The sequence below is a fragment of the Hemitrygon akajei genome, chromosome 1 (genome assembly GCF_048418815.1).
Source record: "Hemitrygon akajei chromosome 1, sHemAka1.3, whole genome shotgun sequence".
NCBI classification, from domain to species: Eukaryota; Metazoa; Chordata; class Chondrichthyes; order Myliobatiformes; family Dasyatidae; genus Hemitrygon; species Hemitrygon akajei.
The window spans coordinates 120633190-120651666 of record NC_133124.1 but is presented as its reverse complement, the minus strand read 5'-3'; the positions used below and the strand labels follow the sequence as shown (position 1 = coordinate 120651666).

At 47.8% G+C, this 18477-nt stretch overlaps 1 protein-coding gene across 1 annotated transcript in view; it reads right to left on the bottom strand.

The window, feature by feature from the left end:
• Positions 1-18477, bottom strand: part of ofcc1 (orofacial cleft 1 candidate 1) — a 254122-nt gene that overhangs the window by 14889 nt on the left and 220756 nt on the right. The window contains exon 10 of the mRNA XM_073050909.1: positions 6996-7105. Coding sequence (XP_072907010.1) covers positions 6996-7105 — 110 coding nt within the window. The remainder of the gene's footprint in view (positions 1-6995; positions 7106-18477) is intronic.

The window sequence follows — 18477 nt, the reverse complement described above, 5'->3', positions numbered from 1 at the left end:
GCCTTCAGCTCATACTGCACAGGAACAGGCCTTCGGCTTGTACTGCACAGAAACAGGGCCTTCGGCTTGTACTGCACAGAAACAGGGCCTTCGGGTCGTACTGCACAGAAACAGGGCCTTCGGGTCGTACTGCACAGGAACAGGGCCTTCGAGTCATACTGCACAGGAACAGGGCCTTCAGCTCATACTGCACAGGAACAGGGCCTTCGGCTCATACTGCACAGGAACAGGGCCTTCGGGTCATACTGCACTGTGGTGAACTAGATATACCTGTCTGACTGCTCCTGTGGCTCCTCCCACAGACCCTGCTGACTGCTCCTGTGGCTCCTCCCACAGACCCCTGTATAAAGGCGACTGTGGGCTGCTGCTCTCCCTCATTTTCCCCAGGATGTAGTGTTGTTTATTCTTCCAGTCAATAAAAGCTGATATCTTGTTTCCTAAGTCTCAGCGTGAGTTATTGATGGTGCATCAATTTTATTGACTGGAAGTTAAAACATGGAAACCGTTTTATGCCCAGAACGCTTAGATTTGGACCCCCAAGACCCTGAAGCAGCTCTTGCCTTTGAACACTGGCTTGTATGCTTCCAATCATACTTGGAGGAGGTTCGTGCCACCGACTCAGCTGTTAGGCTCAGACTTCTCCTCTCGAGGGTCGCCCCAAAAGTTTATTCATTCATCAGGGACCTCTTGACCTACGAGGGGGCGCTTGACGCCCTCAAAAGACAGTACCTGCGGCCGGTGAACGCAGTTTATGCCCGGCATCACTTGGCAACACGAAAACAGCGGCCTACGGAGTCGACTGCTGAATTTCTCCGAGCTCTACAGGCACTCGTGCGGACTTGTGACTGCCAAACGCTCACAGCGGAACAGCATGCGGAACTCTTGGTCCAAGACGCTTTTGTGACTGGAGTCAGGTCAGTGTATTTGCGCCAGCGGCTGCTGGAAAAAGCTGATCTTACCTTACGCTCAGCGATAGAGACGGCTGATACGTTGGAGGCTGCACAGCTGTATGCCGAGGCGGTCCAGCCGCGCGATTCCCCGGTTCCGAGCGAATTCGCCAACGCCGCTGCCAGTCGCGGTATCACGAACTCCTCGAATTCGCCAGGCATAAAACTCTGTTACTTTTGTGGGCTTCAGAAACATTCCAGAAACAGCTGCCCGGCTCGCGAAGTGACTTGTTCCAGCTGCGGGAAGAAGGGCCATTTCGCCAAGGTCTGTAAATCTAAACCGCACCTGGGGTCGAGCAGCGCTGCGTCTGAGACCTGGGGGCCGCCATTTTGCATGCCCGGATGTGGACAACCATCTTTGCCGACGTCACCTTGCCCCGCCCCTACCTACCCGTGTGCGACCTGGAAGCCGCCATCTTGCATGCCCGGATGTGAGCGGCCATCTTTGCCGGCGTCACCAGGCCCCGCCCCCGACTCGCCCCGTTCAACGCTGGCTACCGTGACCCTCGATCAAAGCGCTCCGCACCAGCTCGCAAGGTCGATGATGGACATCCTGGTGCAGGGACACAGGACTAGCTGCCTGTTTGACACGGGCAGCACTGAGAGTTTTATTGACCCGGCCACAGTGCAACGCTGTGGACTCGTGACACGGCCGGCACGTCAGAAGATCACCTTGGCTTCTGGGTCGCATTCCACAGACATCCGGGTGGGTTGTGTAGCGACATTGGTGGTGCAGGGCACAGAATATCAGAACTTTGCGTTCCTGGTCATGCCTCGACTGTGCGCACCTGTGCTGTTGGGGCTCGACTTCCAGAGCCATCTCAAAAGTGTGACTATGGCATATGACGGGCCCCTCCCACCACTCACTGTCAGGAATCCTCAGTTTGGTGGGACTTCGCCATATACTCCGTTACCACACGCACATACACGCCGAACCACACATCCCGCCCAGCACCATGCCGATAGCTGTGCTGCTGACACTATTTGCAACCTCTCCACCCTCAAGATCCCTCCCCCATCGTTGTTCACCAACCTGACCCCCGACTGTAAACCGGTGGTGACTAAAAGCAGGAGGTACAGCGCAGGGGACAGGGCCTTTATTCATTCAGAGGTGCAGCGGCTGCTCGGGGAGGGGATCATTGAGCCGAGCACAAGCCCATGGCGGTCCCAGGTGGTTGTTGTTCGGACTGGGCAGAAAAATAGGATGGTTGTGGACTATAGCCAGACCATCAATAGATTCACGCAGCTTGACGCGTACCCCCTACCCCGCATCGCGGATATGGTCAACCAGATAGCTCAGTATAAGGTGTACTCGACAATAGATCTGAAATCCGCTTATCACCAGCTCCCCATCCGCCCAGAGGACCGCCCCTACACCGCCTTCGAGGCGGGTGGCTGGCTCTATCACTTCCTGCGCGTCCCATTTGGTGTCACAAATGGGGTCTCAGTCTTCCAGAGGGAGATGGACCAGATGGTGGACCAGTACAAACTGAAGGCCACATTTCCCTACCTAGATAACATCACCATCTGTGGTCGCGACTGGTCGGATCACGACGCCAACCTCCAACGATTTTTCCAAATGGCCGAAGCTTTGAACCTCACTTATAACAAGGACAAGTGTGTGTTCAGAACCACACGACTCGCTATCCTTGGGTATGTCGTGGAGAACGGGGTCATTGGCCCTGACCCCGACCGTATGCGCCCCCTGTTAGAACTCCCTCTTCCCACCACTCTCAAGGCCCTCCGGCGGTGCCTGGACAAGGCCCGCCCCCTGGTCAGGTCTACCACTTTTCCCCTCTCTGCCGAGGCCCGCGCGGCCTTCAGCTGCATTAAAGGGGACATTGCCAAAGCAACGATGCATGCGGTGGACGAGACCATTCCCTTCCAAGTAGAGAGTGACGCCTCTGACGTCGCGCTGGCTGCTACCCTCAATCAGGAAGGCAGACCAGTGGCGTTTTTTTCTCTTACCCTTCAAGGCTCTGAACTTTGGCACTCCGCGGTGGAGAAAGAAGCCCAGGCCATAGTGGAAGCTATTAGGCACTGGAGGTACTATCTCGCCGGCAAAAGGTTCACCTTGCTGACCGACCAGCGCTCGGTGGCGTTCATGTTCAGCAACCAACAGCGGGGCAAAATCAAAAATGATAAAATTTTGCGATGGAGAATAGAACTCTCCACCTACAATTATGATATCCTGTACCGGCCTGGCAGGCTCAATGAACCCTCTGATGCCCTATCCCGGGGAACGTGTGCTAGTGCACAGCTCGACCAGCTGTATGCCCTTCATGCCCATCTTTGCCATCCGGGGGTCACCCGATTTTACCATTTCATTAAAGCCCGGAACCTGCCGTACTCCCTGGAGGACATCAGGACGATGACCAGGGACTGCCAGATCTGCGCTGAGTGCAAACCGCACTTCTACCGTCCTGACACTGCGCAGCTTGTCAAGGCCACTCGCCCTTTTCAGCGACTGAGTGTTGACTTTAAGGGCCCCTTCCCTCCACCGACCGCAATGTCTATTTTCTCAGTATTATTGACGAGTACTCGCGATTCCCCTTTGCCGTTCCCTGCCCAACCACTACTACCACGTCGGTCATAAAAGCCCTGCGCCAGCTCTTCACACTGTTCGGATATCCCTGCTATGTCCACAATGATAGAGGGTCCTCCTTTATGAGTGACGAGTTGCGCCGGTTCCTGCTAGCTAGGGGCATTGCTACTAGTCGAACCACGAGTTATAATCCCCGGGGGAATGGCCAGGTGGAGAGGGAGAATGCCACAGTGTGGAAGGCCACACTTTTAGCCCTTAAGTCAAAAGGGTTGCCGGTCTCCCGATGGCAGGAGGTCCTCCCTGAGGCACTCCACTCTATCCGCTCCCTGTTGTGTACGTCCACTAATGCCACCCCTCACGAACGCCTATTCTCTTTTCCCAGGAAGTCTGTCACTGGGACCACCCTACCAGTTTGGCTGACATCCCCGGGGCCAGTGCTGCTACGTAAACATGTGAGGAGTAATAAATACTCCCCGCTGGTCGAGAGGGTTCACCTCCTGCATGCTAATCCCCAGTATGCCTACGTGGTCTTGCCTGATGGGCGGGAGGACACGGTCTCTGTCCGCGACCTGGCGCCCGCCGGATCAGCAGACCACTACCCCGTACACTCCACGGTAACTATGAACCCTGTACCCGAGGTGACACCGCGCACACCGTGCCACACCCAGACTCCTCACGACGCTCATGTACCGGGCATCTCGTACACGTCTATTCCGGGTGCCTCGCACACACGTGAGGGATCCCTGACACCTCCAGTTGGGACAGAACCAGCCCACTCTCCGTCTCCGGTGCAATCACCACCTCCGGCACCTGTGTAATTGCAGCCGGAGCTACGTAGATCGCAGCGAAAGATTCGACCACCTGATAGACTTAACCTGTAAATATACTTGGGGACTCTTTTTAAAACAAAGGGGTGGTGAATGTGGTGAACTAGATATACCTGTCTGGACTGCTCCTGTAGCTCCTCCCACAGACCCCTGCTGACTGCTCCTGTGGCTCCTCCCACAGACCCCTGCTGACTGCTCCTGTGGCTCCTCCCACAGACCCCTGTATAAAGGCGTCTGTGGCCTGTTGCTCTGCCTCATTCCCCAGGATGTAGTGTTGTTTATTCTTCCAGTCAATAAAAGCTGATACCTCGCTTCCTACGTCTCAGCGTGAGTTATTGATGGTGCATCAGGCTTGTACTGCACAGGAACAGGGCCTTCAGCTCATACTGCACAGGAACAGGACCTTCGGCTCATACTGCACAGAAACAGGGCCTTCGGGTCGTACTGCACAGAAACAGGGCCTTCAGCTCATACTGCACAGGAACAGGGCCTTCGGCTCATACTGCACAGAAACAGGGCCTTCAGCTCATACTGCACAGGAACAGGGCCTTCGGCTCATACTGCACAGAAACAGGGCCTTCGGCTCATACTGCACAGAAACAGGGCCTTCGGGTCGTACTGCACAGGAACAGGGCCTTCAGGTCGTACTGCACAGAAACAGGGCCTTCAGCTCATACTGCACAGGAACAGGGCCTTCGGCTCATACTGCACAGAAACAGGGCCTTCAGCTCGTACTGCACAGGAACAGGGCCTTCGGCTTGTACTGCACAGAAACAGGGCCTTCAGCTCATACTGCACAGGAACAGGGCCTTCGGGTCGTACTGCACAGAAACAGGCCTTTGGCTTGTACTGCACAGAAACAGTGCCTTCAGCTCATACTGCACAGGAACAGGGCCTTCGGCTCATACTGCACAGAAACAGGGCCTTCAGCTCATACTGCACAGGAACAGGGCCTTCGGGTCGTACTGCACAGGAACAGGGCCTTCAGCTCATACTGCCACAGGAACAGGGACTTCGGCTCATACTGCACAGAAACAGGGCCTTCGGCTCGTACTGCACAGAAACAGGGCCTTCGGGTCGTACTGCACAGGAACAGGGCCTTCAGCTCATACTGCACAGGAACAGGCCTTCAGCTTGTACTGCACAGAAACAGGCCTTCGGGTCGTACTGCACAGGAACAGGGCCTTCGGCTCATACTGCACAGAAACAGGCCTTCAGCTCATACTGCACAGAAACAGAGCCTTCGGGTCGTACTGCACAGGAACAGGGCCTTCAGCTCATACTGCACAGAAACAGGGCCTTCAGCTAATACTGCACAGGAACAGGGCCTTCGAGTCGTACTGCACAGAAACAGGGCCTTCGGGTCGTACTGCACAGAAACAGGCCTTCGGCTTGTACTGCACAGGAACAGGGCCTTCAAGTCATACTGCACAGAAACAGGGCCTTCAGGTCGTACTGCACAGAAACAGGGCCTTCAGCTCATACTGCACAGAAACAGGTCTTCGGGTCGTACTGCACAGGAACAGGGCCTTCAGGTCGTACTGCACAGAAACAGGGCCTTCAGCTTGTACTGCACAGAAACAGGCCTTCGGGTCGTACTGCACAGGAACAGGGCCTTCAGGTCGTACTGCACAGAAACAGGGCCTTCAGCTCATACTGCACAGAAACAGGCCTTCGGGTCGTACTGCACAGGAACAGGGCCTTCGGCTCATACTGCACAGAAACAGGGCCTTCAGCTCATACTGCACAGAAACAGAGCCTTCGGGTCGTACTGCACAGAAACAGGGCCTTCAGCTCATACTGCACAGAAACAGGCCTTCAGCTTGTACTGCACAGAAACAGGGCCTTCAGCTCATACTGCACAGGAACAGGGCCTTCGGCTCATACTGCACAGAAACAGAGCCTTCGGGTCGTACTGCACAGAAACAGGCCTTCAGCTCATACTGCACAGGAACAGGGCCTTCGAGTCATACTGCACAGAAACAGGGCCTTCGGGTCGTACTGCACAGAAACAGGGCCTTCAGCTCATACTGCACAGAAACAGGCCTTCAGCTTGTACTGCACAGAAACAGGCCTTTGGCTCATACTGCACAGGAACAGGCCTTCAGCTTGTACTGCACAGAAACAGGCCTTCGGGTCGTACTGCACAGGAACAGGGCCTTCAGGTCGTACTGCACAGAAACAGGGCCTTCAGCTTGTACTGCACAGAAACAGGCCTTCGGGTCGTACTGCACAGGAACAGGGCCTTCAGGTCGTACTGCACAGAAACAGGGCCTTCAGTTCATACTGCACAGAAACAAAGCCTTCGGGTCGTACTGCACAGAAACAGGCCTTCGGCTCATACTGCACAGGAACAGGGCCTTCAGGTCATACTGCACAGAAACAGGGCCTTCAGCTCATACTGCACAGAAACAGGCCTTCGGGTCGTACTGCACAGAAACAGGCCTTCAGCTCATACTGCACAGGAACAGGGCCTTCAGCTCATACTGCACAGGAACAGGGCCTTCAGCTCATACTGCACAGGAACAGGGCCTTCGGCTCATACTGCACAGAAACAGGGCCTTCTATGGTGACATTAAGTAACAATCGATATCAATCCATAGTCTCCTGATGGTAGAGTCCATGAAATATATTGGGGCATTTCACTGTTCCAAAATGCTGCATGATAATACTCACATTTTCTTCTGCCTCTCTCGGAGCTCAGAGGGTGTAGAGGGCTGCTTTCCCGTGTCTCGCCTGCTCACTTGCTTTTGCACAAAATGTGCATTGTTCTCAGCACCGAATACCTAAGAGGGTTACAGAAGGAAGAAGGAGAAAGCCATTTAACCTTTGAAAGGATGAGGTTGACCTTATCACCTCTACCAGCTCCACACCACCGTAAACCCACCACAGCTGGCATAAACAGAAGCATGAGAGGAAGAGGGAGAAACGGAGAAGAAGCAGGTGGAACATGGAATTATAGAGTCAAGTAGCACTGAAGTAGGCCATTCAGCCCCCTGTCCCCATGCCACCCATTGTACATGTTACATTTGTATTAGGTCCCTTGTCAAATGACTATCAGGTGGCTGCTAGTCACTATGAATGCCTTATTTTTGTTCATATTGTTCCCAGCTCCCTACTGTCAAACAGTATAATACACCTGGTAAAGCCCAAACCTTGAAAGAGGGAAGGTTATCACTGTGAAATTATTTGCCAGGTTGCATTGGCAGAGGTGTTCCTTGGGTTTGAGCTTCACACTAGAGCTTTGGCGTCTCTGAATCAGCTCCCTCGTGCATTTTCACACCTTCCTCACCCAATTAGCTGAAATTGTTGCTCATTTTATGGAATCTGAGCATATCTGTCAAAGTCACCACTTATTTATTGCCCGTTGCTAATTACTGCAGAGAAGGTGATGCTCAGCACTTTCCTGAACCTCTGTTGGCCCTCAGGTGAATGTCGTCCTACAGCACTGTTGAGGAACAAATTCCAGGATGTAGATCAAAATTCAAGGTAAATGTTATTATCAGAGTACATACAGTACATGTCACCAAATACAACCTGAGATTTATTTTCCTACAGCCATTCTCAGCAAATCTATAGAATAGTAACTATAACAAGATCAGCCAGAGTGCAGAAGACAACAATCTGTGCAAATACAAATATAAATAAATAGCAACAAATAACAAGAATATGAAATAACAAGATAGAGTCCTTAAAGTGAATTAATTGGTTGTAGGAACAGGTCAATGGATGGGCAAGTAAGTGTAGTTCTCCCCTTTTGTTCAAGAGCCGGATGGTTGTGGAGTAGTAACTGTTCCAGCAATGAAAATGAATGTCCTTTCGTTTGATAAGATGGATTCTTGACCACATAATCTACCTTGTCATAGCATTGCACCTTGTTGTCTGTCTGCGCTGCACTTTTTCTGTAGGTCTAACATTATATTCTGCATTCTGTTAGTGCTCTTGTCTTGCACCACTTCAATGTACTGATGTGATGAAATGATCTGAATGGATGTCATGCAAATCAAAGTTTTTCACTCTACTGTGGTACATGCGATAATAATAAAGCAATTACCAATTTCTAATATTTCCAAATCACGATGGCGTCCAATTCGGAGTGGAATCTGTCCTTATGCATCTGCTACTCTCGTCCTTGTCAGTGATAGAGTTCATGGGCTTGTCTGGTTACTTGGGAGAAGCCTGGGTGAGGAACTGCAGTGCATTTTTTTGCTGGTGCACGCTTACAGCCACTATGCACTGGTGGTGAAGGGAATGAAGGTTTACAATGGGGACGGGCAGTCCATCAAGAGGGTTGCTTCGTCCTGGATGATGGCAAGCTTCCTGAGAGCAGTCAGGGCTGCACTCCTCCCCTGAAGCACGGTGGAGAGGCTGGGATGTGTCAGGAAGCAGCGCACGCAATTCAATACACACAGTCTCTGTTGCGGTTGCGGGTAAGGTTTAAATTGCACCTGTGCGCAAAGGTACTTGTACGTGTGACAGTAAACTCAAACTCGATTTTCTCTTACTGTTTTGGCCAGAGTACTTACGTGGCTGGTTCAGTGGGAAAACTGGCATCAGGTTTAAACAAGATTCTGATGCATAAGATGGATCCAGTAACCACATTCCACCCTTAGGTACCTGTAGCCTCCCCTTGATATTGACTGGAAGACTATGCATTTGCGGTCTGGAGAAATGATCTGAGAATGTCTCAATGCAGAGGCATTATTAGATGTGCCACACAAATGCACCTTGTCAGCTATTTCCACAGTGCTGAAGGCAATATTATGCAATACTTATGCTAAGTAAGTATGGATGAAGCCCATGATGAAGAAGGAAAATGCTAAAAATATCTTTTAGGTATCAACTCTGATTACAACGTGTGGGGAACGGAACTGTCACACAGTTCGATGCATAATACTTCTTTGAAGTTGGGACTTAAACTGGAATACTGCTGAGGCATGTTGGAAAAACACTTTTCCACCTGTTTCCACCACCCATTCTGGAGCTTGCCGCATGTCTTCTCCTAGTGTCTTCTGCCGATTACCTTAAATCTGCTTCCTCTGCTTAATGACTTTCCTGCGGCTGGAAACACGATTTTTAGACTTGTTTTCTTTGAAAACTGCTTCGATCTTTAACAAAAGGCATTGCTAGTAGAGCCACTGCCTCACAGTGCCAGCGACCCATGTTCACGCCTGACCTGTGTGCTGTGTGTGTGCAGTTTGCACATTTCCCCTGTTTTGCATGGACTCCCTAGGACTGTAGGTGTTCACTCCAGGTGCTCTGGTTTCATCCCACATCCCAAAGACATGAGGCTGATTGGTTAATTGGCTGTTGTAAATTGCCCCTCGTGTGTAGCTGTGGTAGAACGTGGAGGAAGTTAATGAGAGTGTGGGGAGGACAAAAGTAGGATCACTATAAATTAGACTGGTTGGTCATCCGTGTGGACTCAGAGGGTTGCAGGCTCTGTTTTCCTGCTCTATCATGCAATAGCTCTAAACCTTCTTTTAACTTTTGCTTGGAATGGAGAATAAGTCCAACTCTTCCAACTCCTCATAGAACCCATTTGTCCTTTGTACGACACACTAATTTATCTACAGCAATTTAAAACCTGGAATAGACTTGTAGAAACATCAAACTGGCTGAAGGATTCATAACAGATGGCATCTTCTTACACCCTACAGACAATGAGGTACAGTCTGAAACTGGCATATTACAGCTAAAACAGAAGCTTAAATACCACATATTTTTCTAACGATAATACTTTAAAATACACAAAATGCTGGTGGAACACAGCAGGCCAGGCAGCATCTATAAGGAGAAGCACTGTCAACGTTTCGGGTCGAGACCCTTAGTTTTGACCCGAAAAGTTAACAGTGCTTCTCCTTATAGATGCTGCCTGGCCTGCTGTGTTCCACCAGCATTTTGTGTGTGATGTTTAAATTCCCAGCATCTGCAGATTTCCTCGTGTTTATACTTTAAAATACATTGTTTGTTGAAAATATTTGTCTATGGAAACTACAATCAACAAATATAGTTGCTTTAAGAGTCATGCAACTTATTGAATGATAATTATGGCTCAGTAAGCTATTAAATGAGATTTTCCGTGTATTTTTAAGAAAGACGAGCTCATTGATACATTGTTTGTTTTACTTTAACTGACTTCATTGCAGTGGCAAAGGTTGTACAGACTGTGCAGGAATGTCAAATCACTAATACAGCGCCTCTGGGAGCTCTTTGTCAAACTGCGCATGTGCAGAACTCCAGAATTTGCTACAGGTTCACAGTCATGATGGTGGACCTGCCCCACCTTTTACCCCTAAAACATGATCCCTAGTTCTACTCTCACCCAACCTCAGTAGAAAAAGCCTACTTGCATTTACCCTATCTATACCCTTCATTATTTTGGATACCTCTGTCAAATCTCCCATCATACTCCTATGCCCTTCTATCCTATCCTATTCAACCTTTCCCTATAACTCAGGTCCTCAAGTCCTGGCGGCATCCTGGTAAATTTTCAAACTTATTAATATCTTTCCTGTAGGTAGATGACCAGATAGGGCACACAATACTCCAAATTATGCCTCATCAACATCTTATATACTTCAACATAACATCCCTACTCCTGTGTTCAATAATTTGATTTTACTCAGTGCACAATACTATGAAGCCAAAGGCTCTCTTTATGACCCTATCTACGTGTGACACCACTTTCAAGGAATTACGGATCAGTATTCCCAGCCAGGAGCGTATCTACAGAAAATAGTGCCTATGGCAAGCACTGAAATTGCGCCCCTGTCCAAACATCTGACACCCATCTTTTAGATAACTTTACCATAATATCAGCTCGAAAATACAACTCAAGCTCGTTAATCTTTTAATTAACAAATTATGGCACTACATGAAAATTATAACTGCACCCTCCTTGCTTTCACTGATGCAAGTTGGTCTATGATGTGATCAAAGTCAGTTTTTTCAGTTTCTTCACTCAGCAGAGCAAGATCACAGAGTCTGCCTTGACCATGGAGGCTCTCAAATACAAAATTATTAGTTTTAACTTGCTGAATGATCTCTCACAGCTGGCAATGGAAACTGCGATGGTTAGCATGATCTGAATAGCAATGTGAAGATTGGGGAAGACGCTCTCACCTCCATACTGAACAATAAATTCAAGAAGCTCTTCAGGTCTTGATATTTTCATGTTGACCCGCCTTGATAGCAACATTCTGCAATCCGAAATTTCTTCATATAGCTGCTGTCCATCAACTTCAGAGCTGTACCATTCGCCCACATTTTTGCACTTCTTCTTTAGGTCGTTACTGTCAGCACTGTAACACAGTCCCTCGCCATCGAGAAGGAACCCAAACTTGATGTCAGTGCTGTGCAAACGAATGAACCTATCATCTATTTCTCTGTGAAGACAGTCAAGTGTTCCGTTCATGACTCTTTCCATTTTCTCCTTAGCTGTTAACCCAGCGTCTCTCAAGTTCTCATCAGCCATTCGTTTCTTTTGTCTCTGACATCTTTCAACTTCAATATTCCATTCTTGACAGAGATTGACTCCTTCTTCGAGTGACTCACTAACCAATTTTTCTCTTTCATCACAAAAATGATCTCGGAGGGCTTTCAAATCCAGGGCAGCATCATGGAAGTTCATGCTAGGATCCTGCAGCCTCTTTTGAATATGGTTAATACGAATGAGCACTTTGTTCCAAAATCCCAGCAAAATCAGAATATTGTCACTCATCATGCAGTTGTACAGCTGCCTTGCATCACTTCTTGTTTCAGTGGTCTTGTTTTCATTGTCTATCATGTCCTGGAGAACTTGAAGCATCTCCTCAAGGTACTTGTTGACGGGCTTCACAGCTTCTGTCCTTGCACTCCACCTGGTTTTGGACTCCGACTTAACAACCACAGGCACGGCGTTTTTGAGTTTTTCCCAGCGCTGTGTTGAACAAGAGAAAAACATGTAGAGAGCTACAATGGTTCCAAAAAATGTGACCATCATTGTATCCTGCTTGGCTGCATGTACACCCACCAAGTTGAGTGAGTGACTGCCACAATTCACAAACACTGCCAGGTTGTTTTTCTCACTTATTCTTTGATGAACACCACTTCTGTGTCCAGCCATCACAGCAGCGTTGTCATAGCACTGTGACTGACAATCTTGTAGCTCCATTTTGTCCTTCTCTAGCTGTTTCAAAATGTCTTTAACCAAGCTCTGGCCTATTTGGATAAAACCAAGGAAGGACTCTCTAACACGGACTGTTTTCCTCTCAAAATCAACTTCCACATACCTCACTATTTCTGACATCTGCTCACGGTATGCCTGATCAGGAGTCGAGTCGAACATGAGACCATAGTACTTGGCTTTATGAATGCTTCTCAGTAAACTCTGGTGAACAGTGGATCCCATCATGTGGATGAAGTCGCTCTGGACACCCGGTGAAAGATAAGACATGGATCCAGGATGCCTTTCCAAATGAGTGAGGTGTTCTTTTATGACAGGTCAAAGATGGCCAGTAGTTTCAGTAAGCCAAGGAAATTTCCCACATTGGAGTCATTGTCTAGCTGAAGTGACTCCCCGTGTCCTCGCAAAGCCAGGTTCTGAGTTGCAAGGAATTTTACACAGTGAAGGATTCTCGTCAAGATGTTATGCCACTTCTGCTTTTCCTTCTCAATCTGTGACTGAAATACCACGTCAATAACTCCTCTGTTTCCAGCCAAATTTCTGCCTCAGACAATTCCAATGATGACCGCTCCCACGATGACTATTCAGTTAGACGGTAGCTCCATAGAGACTGAGTTTTTAAAGCTCTTCGCCAGACCTGCGTTGGCACGCTTCTGTTGCAATCTGCGCAGTACTCCGATCACCGACACCTGTTGAAAAACTTGCTGCTGTTTTCAATGATTATTGCCCAGTAGCAGTTAAATCAACAGTGATGAAGTGTTTTGAGTGGTGGGTGGTGAAACTTGAAACTCCTGCCTGAGAAGTGACTTGCCATAGAGGGAGTACAGAGAAGGTTCATCAGATTGATTCCTGGGATGGCAGGACTTTCATATGAAGAAAGACTGGATCAACTAGGCTTATACTCACTGGAATTTAGAAGATTGAGGGGGGATCTTATTGAAACGTATAAAATTCTAAAGGCATTGGACAGGCTAGATGCAGGAAGATTGTTTCCGATGTTGGGGAAGTCCAGAACGAGGGGTCACAGTTTAAGGATAAAGGGGAAGCCTTTTCGGACCGAGATGAGGAAAAACTTCTTCACACAGAGAGTGGTGAATCTGTGGAATTCTCTGCCACAGGAAACAGTTGAGGCCGGTTCATTGGCTATATTTAAGAGGAAGTTAGATATGGCCCTTGTGGCTAAAGGATCAGGGGGTATGGAGAGAAAGCAGATACAGGGTTCTGAGTTGGATGATCAGCCATGATCATACTGAATGGCGGTGCAGGCTCAAAGGGCCGAATGGCCTACTCCTGCACCTATTTTCTATGTTTCTAAGTTTCCACAGTGTGAAACATTCCTGATGATTCTTGGCATTTTCATGAACACTAATCCTTTCAGGTGCTTTCCACTGGTTGAATCCACTTTCCTGCGCCAATGAGGACTGATGATCTGATCGGGAATAGAGAAGACAACAGATACAAAATGCAGACATTTTAGAAGGGCAATAGACCAGCCATGAGCGAGTCACTTCCTCACCACGACCATTTCCCAATTTCCTCTTGAACCAAGTTTCGTTCATTGAGTGGTTATTTGTTGGTAGGAAAGGCCCCTCACTGTTCTGGAAATACTTCAAACCCAGCTTTATTATTTCAGTTTTCAACGTGTCAGGCAGAATTGCTTTTCCAGTATCCTTGTCAAACTTCAGAAGTCCAGTGTCATGCTTTTCAATCACTTCTGGTATGACAGTTTGAGGCTCTTTGACACCATACAGATCACTAGGTTCAGTGTCATCAGGTTCAATCTCGTCAATAAACTCAGTATCACCACCATCACCATTGTCTTCCCCTCCTGTCATGTCCACGTTCTCTGTGGCAGCCTCAATCTCGTCATACTTGGATTTATCTGACTTGACTTCCTCTTCAGCTTGTGACACATTTGTACTTGATCCACCTTCGGATTCTAACAAACTTGTAGCAGGTGCAGGTGACTCCATGGAACGTGTTGAACTACTTGTTCCGGGCTTTTCAAAGAAGGGCATTAAGAACTTGCTCGACTTCTTGGCTTCCTCCTCCTCCAGCTTTTGTCTCTTCTGTCCTTCAGCTGCACTTTCCTTCTTCTTTGTGAAGAAACGTTTCATGGTCTTCTTACACAATGCTCTGAAATAAGGCCATCCTAGTGCTTCTCACCCATGATAATCACAGACAGATCATACATCTGAAGAAAATTCTTCTTTCACTATCCAAGGATGGCTTGTCTGACTTTAATAGAAACTGCTCAGTGGCGCCCCCTTCAAGTGGCACCCAGGACACATGCCATACCTGCTATACCTTAGATACGCCACTGTTCCTAGCTCCCTCTGTTCTACAGCACTCATCAGTGCCCTATCACTCACCATGTAAGTTCTATCCTGGTTTGTCCTCCAAAAGTATAACAACTCCCAGTTGTCTGCATTAAATTCCATCTGTCATTTTTTACCCATTCTTCCAGCTGGTCCAGGTCCCGCTACATGCTTTGATAGCCTTCCTCACTGTCCACTACACCCCCAACCTTGGTGTCATCTGCAAATTTGCTGATACAGTTTACTACATTATCATCCGGGTCGTTGATGGAGATGGCAAACAGTAACAGACCCTGCACTGATCACAATGGTAGACTAAAAGTCACAGGCCTCCAGTCAGAGGGCCAATTGTTTACTACCACTCTCTAGTTTCTCTTGTGAAACCAATGTCTAATCCAATTTACTACTGCATCCTGAATACCAAGTGACTGAACCTTCTCAACCAACCTCCTATGTTGGACCTTGAAAAGGGCCTTCCTAAAGTGCACGTAGACAAACATCCACTACCTTGCCTTCTTCAACTTTCCTGGTAACTTCTTCGAAAAAAGGATGGTTAGACATGACCTATCATGTACAAATCCAGGTTGACTATCCCTAATCTCTCCCAGTCTATCCAAATACTTATATTTCTGGTCCCTTTGAATACCTTCCAATAACCTACCCATGATTGATGTCGGGCTCACTGGCCAATAATTTCCGCACTAATTTTTAGACCCTTTCTTCAACAAAGGAACAACATTAACTATCCTCCAATTCTCTAGCACCTAACCTGTTGCTAAGGACATTCTAAATATCTCTGCTAGGCCCTATACAGTTTCTGCACTAGCCTCCTACAAGGTTCAAGGGAACATTGTGTCAGGTCCTGGGGATTTATCCACCCTAATTTTCCTCAAGGCACTTCTGTTGGCAGCTCCTTATTCCTCTGGAATCTATATAGTTCTAAGATCATAGATGACCATTCTGATCTTCCAGAGGGGCTACTTTGTCCTTGTGATCCTTCTGCTCTTAATATATTTGTATTAATCATCTGCTAGAGCAACTTTTAGCCTTCCCGATTTCCTCCTTATGTGTTCCCTTTCATTTTTTTGTACTCCTCAAGTACCTCATTTCTTCCTGCCTTCGTATACTTGCTTTGTATCTCCTTCTTCTTCTTAACCAGGGCCTTAATATCTCTCAAAATCCAATGTTCCTTGCCTTTTATTCTGACAGGAACATACAGAATCAGGTGCACCCAATGACTTGGCCTCCACAGCTGCTTGTGGCAACAAATTCCACAGATTTTCCACCCTCTGACTAAAGTAATTTCTCCGCATCTCTGTTCTAAATGGACGTCCTTCAATCCTGAAGTCGTGCCCTCTTGTCCTAGATTCCCCTACCATGGGAAATAACTTTGCCATATCTAATCTGTTCAAACCTTTTAACATTTGGAATGTTTCTATGAGATTCCCCTCTCATTCTTCTAAACTCCAGGGAATACAGACCAAGAGCTGCCAGACGTTCCTCATATAGTAACCCTTTCATTCCCAGAATCATTCTCATGAAACCTCTCTGAACACGCTCCAATATCAGTATATCCAAGTGTGGTCTCACGAGTGCCTTATAGAGCCTCAACATCACATCCCTGCTCCTATATTCTATACTCTAGAAATGAATGCCAACATTGCATTCGCCTTCTTCACCACCAACTCAACCTGGAGGTTAACCTTTAGGGTATCCTGCACAAGGACATCCAAGCCCCTTTGAATCTTTGCATTTTGAATTCTCTCCCCATCTAAATAATAGTCTGTCTGTTTATTTCTTCCACCAAAGTGCATGACCATACACTTTCCAACATTGTATTTCATTTGCCACATCGATGTCCATTCCTCTAAACTTTCTAAGTCTCTCTGTTTCCTCAACACTACCCGCTTCTCCACCTATCTTTGTATCATCGGCAAATTTAGCCACAAATCCATAATCCCATAGTTCAAATCATTGACATACATCATGAAAAGCAGTGGTCGCAACACCGACACCTGTGGAACTCCACTAGTAACCAGCAGGCAGTCAGAATAGGATCGCTTTATTCCCACTCTTTGTTTTCTGCTGATCAGCCAATGCTCCTCCCATGCTAGTAACTTCCCTGTAATTCCGTGGGCTCTTATATTGCTAAGCAGCCTCATGTGCAGCACCTTGCCAAAGGCCTTCTGAAAATCCAGGTACACCACATCTACTACATCTCCTTTGTCTACCCTGCTTGTAATTTCCTCAACAGTGCAGTAGGTTAGTCAGGCAGGATTTTCCTTTCAGGAAACCATGCTGGCTTTGGCTCATGTGCCTCCAGGTACTCCGTAATCTCATCCCTAACAATCAATTCCAACAACTTCCCAACCACTGATATCAGGTCATCAGGTCTATAGTTTCCTTTCTGCTACCTCCCACCTTTCTTAAATGGCGGAGTGACATTTGCAATTTTCCAGTCATCTGGTAGAATGCCAGAATCTATCGATTCTTGAAAGAAATAACTAAATCAATTACAGTATACATATATTGAATAGATTAAAAATTGTGCAAAAAACAGAAATACTACATATTTAAAAAGTGAGATACTGTCCAAGGGTTCAATGTCCCTTTAGGAATTGGATGGCAGAGGGGAAGAAGCTGTACCTGAATCGCTGAGTATCTGTCTTCAGGCTTCTGTACCTCCTACCTGATGGTAACAGTGAGAAAAGGGCATCCCCTGGGTGCTGGAGGTCCTTAATAATGGACACTGCCTTTCTGAGACACCGCTCTTTGAAGATATCTTGGGTACTTTGTAGGCTAGTACCCAAGATGGAGCTGAATAAATTTACAACCTTCTGCAGCCTCTTTGGATCCTGTGTCGTAGCCTACCCACTCCCCCCCCCCCCCCCCCCGCCCCATACCAGACAGTGATGCAGCCCGTCAGAATGCTCACCACGGTACATCTATAGAAGTTTTTGTGTGTTTTTGTTGGCATACCAAATCTCTTCAAACTCCTAATGAAGTATAGCCACTGTCTTGCCCTCTTCATAACTACATCGATATGTTGGGACCAGGTTAGATCCCCAGAGATCTGGACACCCAGGAGATTGAAAGTGCTCACTCTCCCTACTTCGGATCCCTCTGTGAGGATTTGTATGTGTTCCTTCGTCTTACCCTTCTGGAAGTCCACAATCAGCTCTTTTGTCTTACTGACATTGAGTGCCATGTTGTTGCTGCAACACCACTCCACTAGTTAGCATATCTCATTCCTGTACACACTCTCATCTCCATCTGAGATTCTACTAACAATGGCTGTATCATCAGCAAGTTTATGGATGGCGTTTGAGCTATGCCTAGCCACACAGTCATGGGTAATATAGAGAGTAGAGCAGTGGGCTAAGCACACATCCCTGAGATGCACCAGTGTTGATTGTCAGTGAGGAGGAGGTGTTATCAGCAATCTGCACAGAATGTGGTGTTCCAGTTAGGAAGTCGAGGATCCAATTGCAGAGGGAGATACAGAGGCCCAGGTTCTCCAACTTCTCAATCAGGATTGTGGGAATGATGGTATTAAATGCTGAGCTATAGTTGATGAACAGCATCCTGACATAGATGTGTGTGCTGTCCAGGTGGTCTAAAGCCGTGTGAAGAGCCATTGAGATTGCATCTGCCGTTTACCTATTGTGGTGAT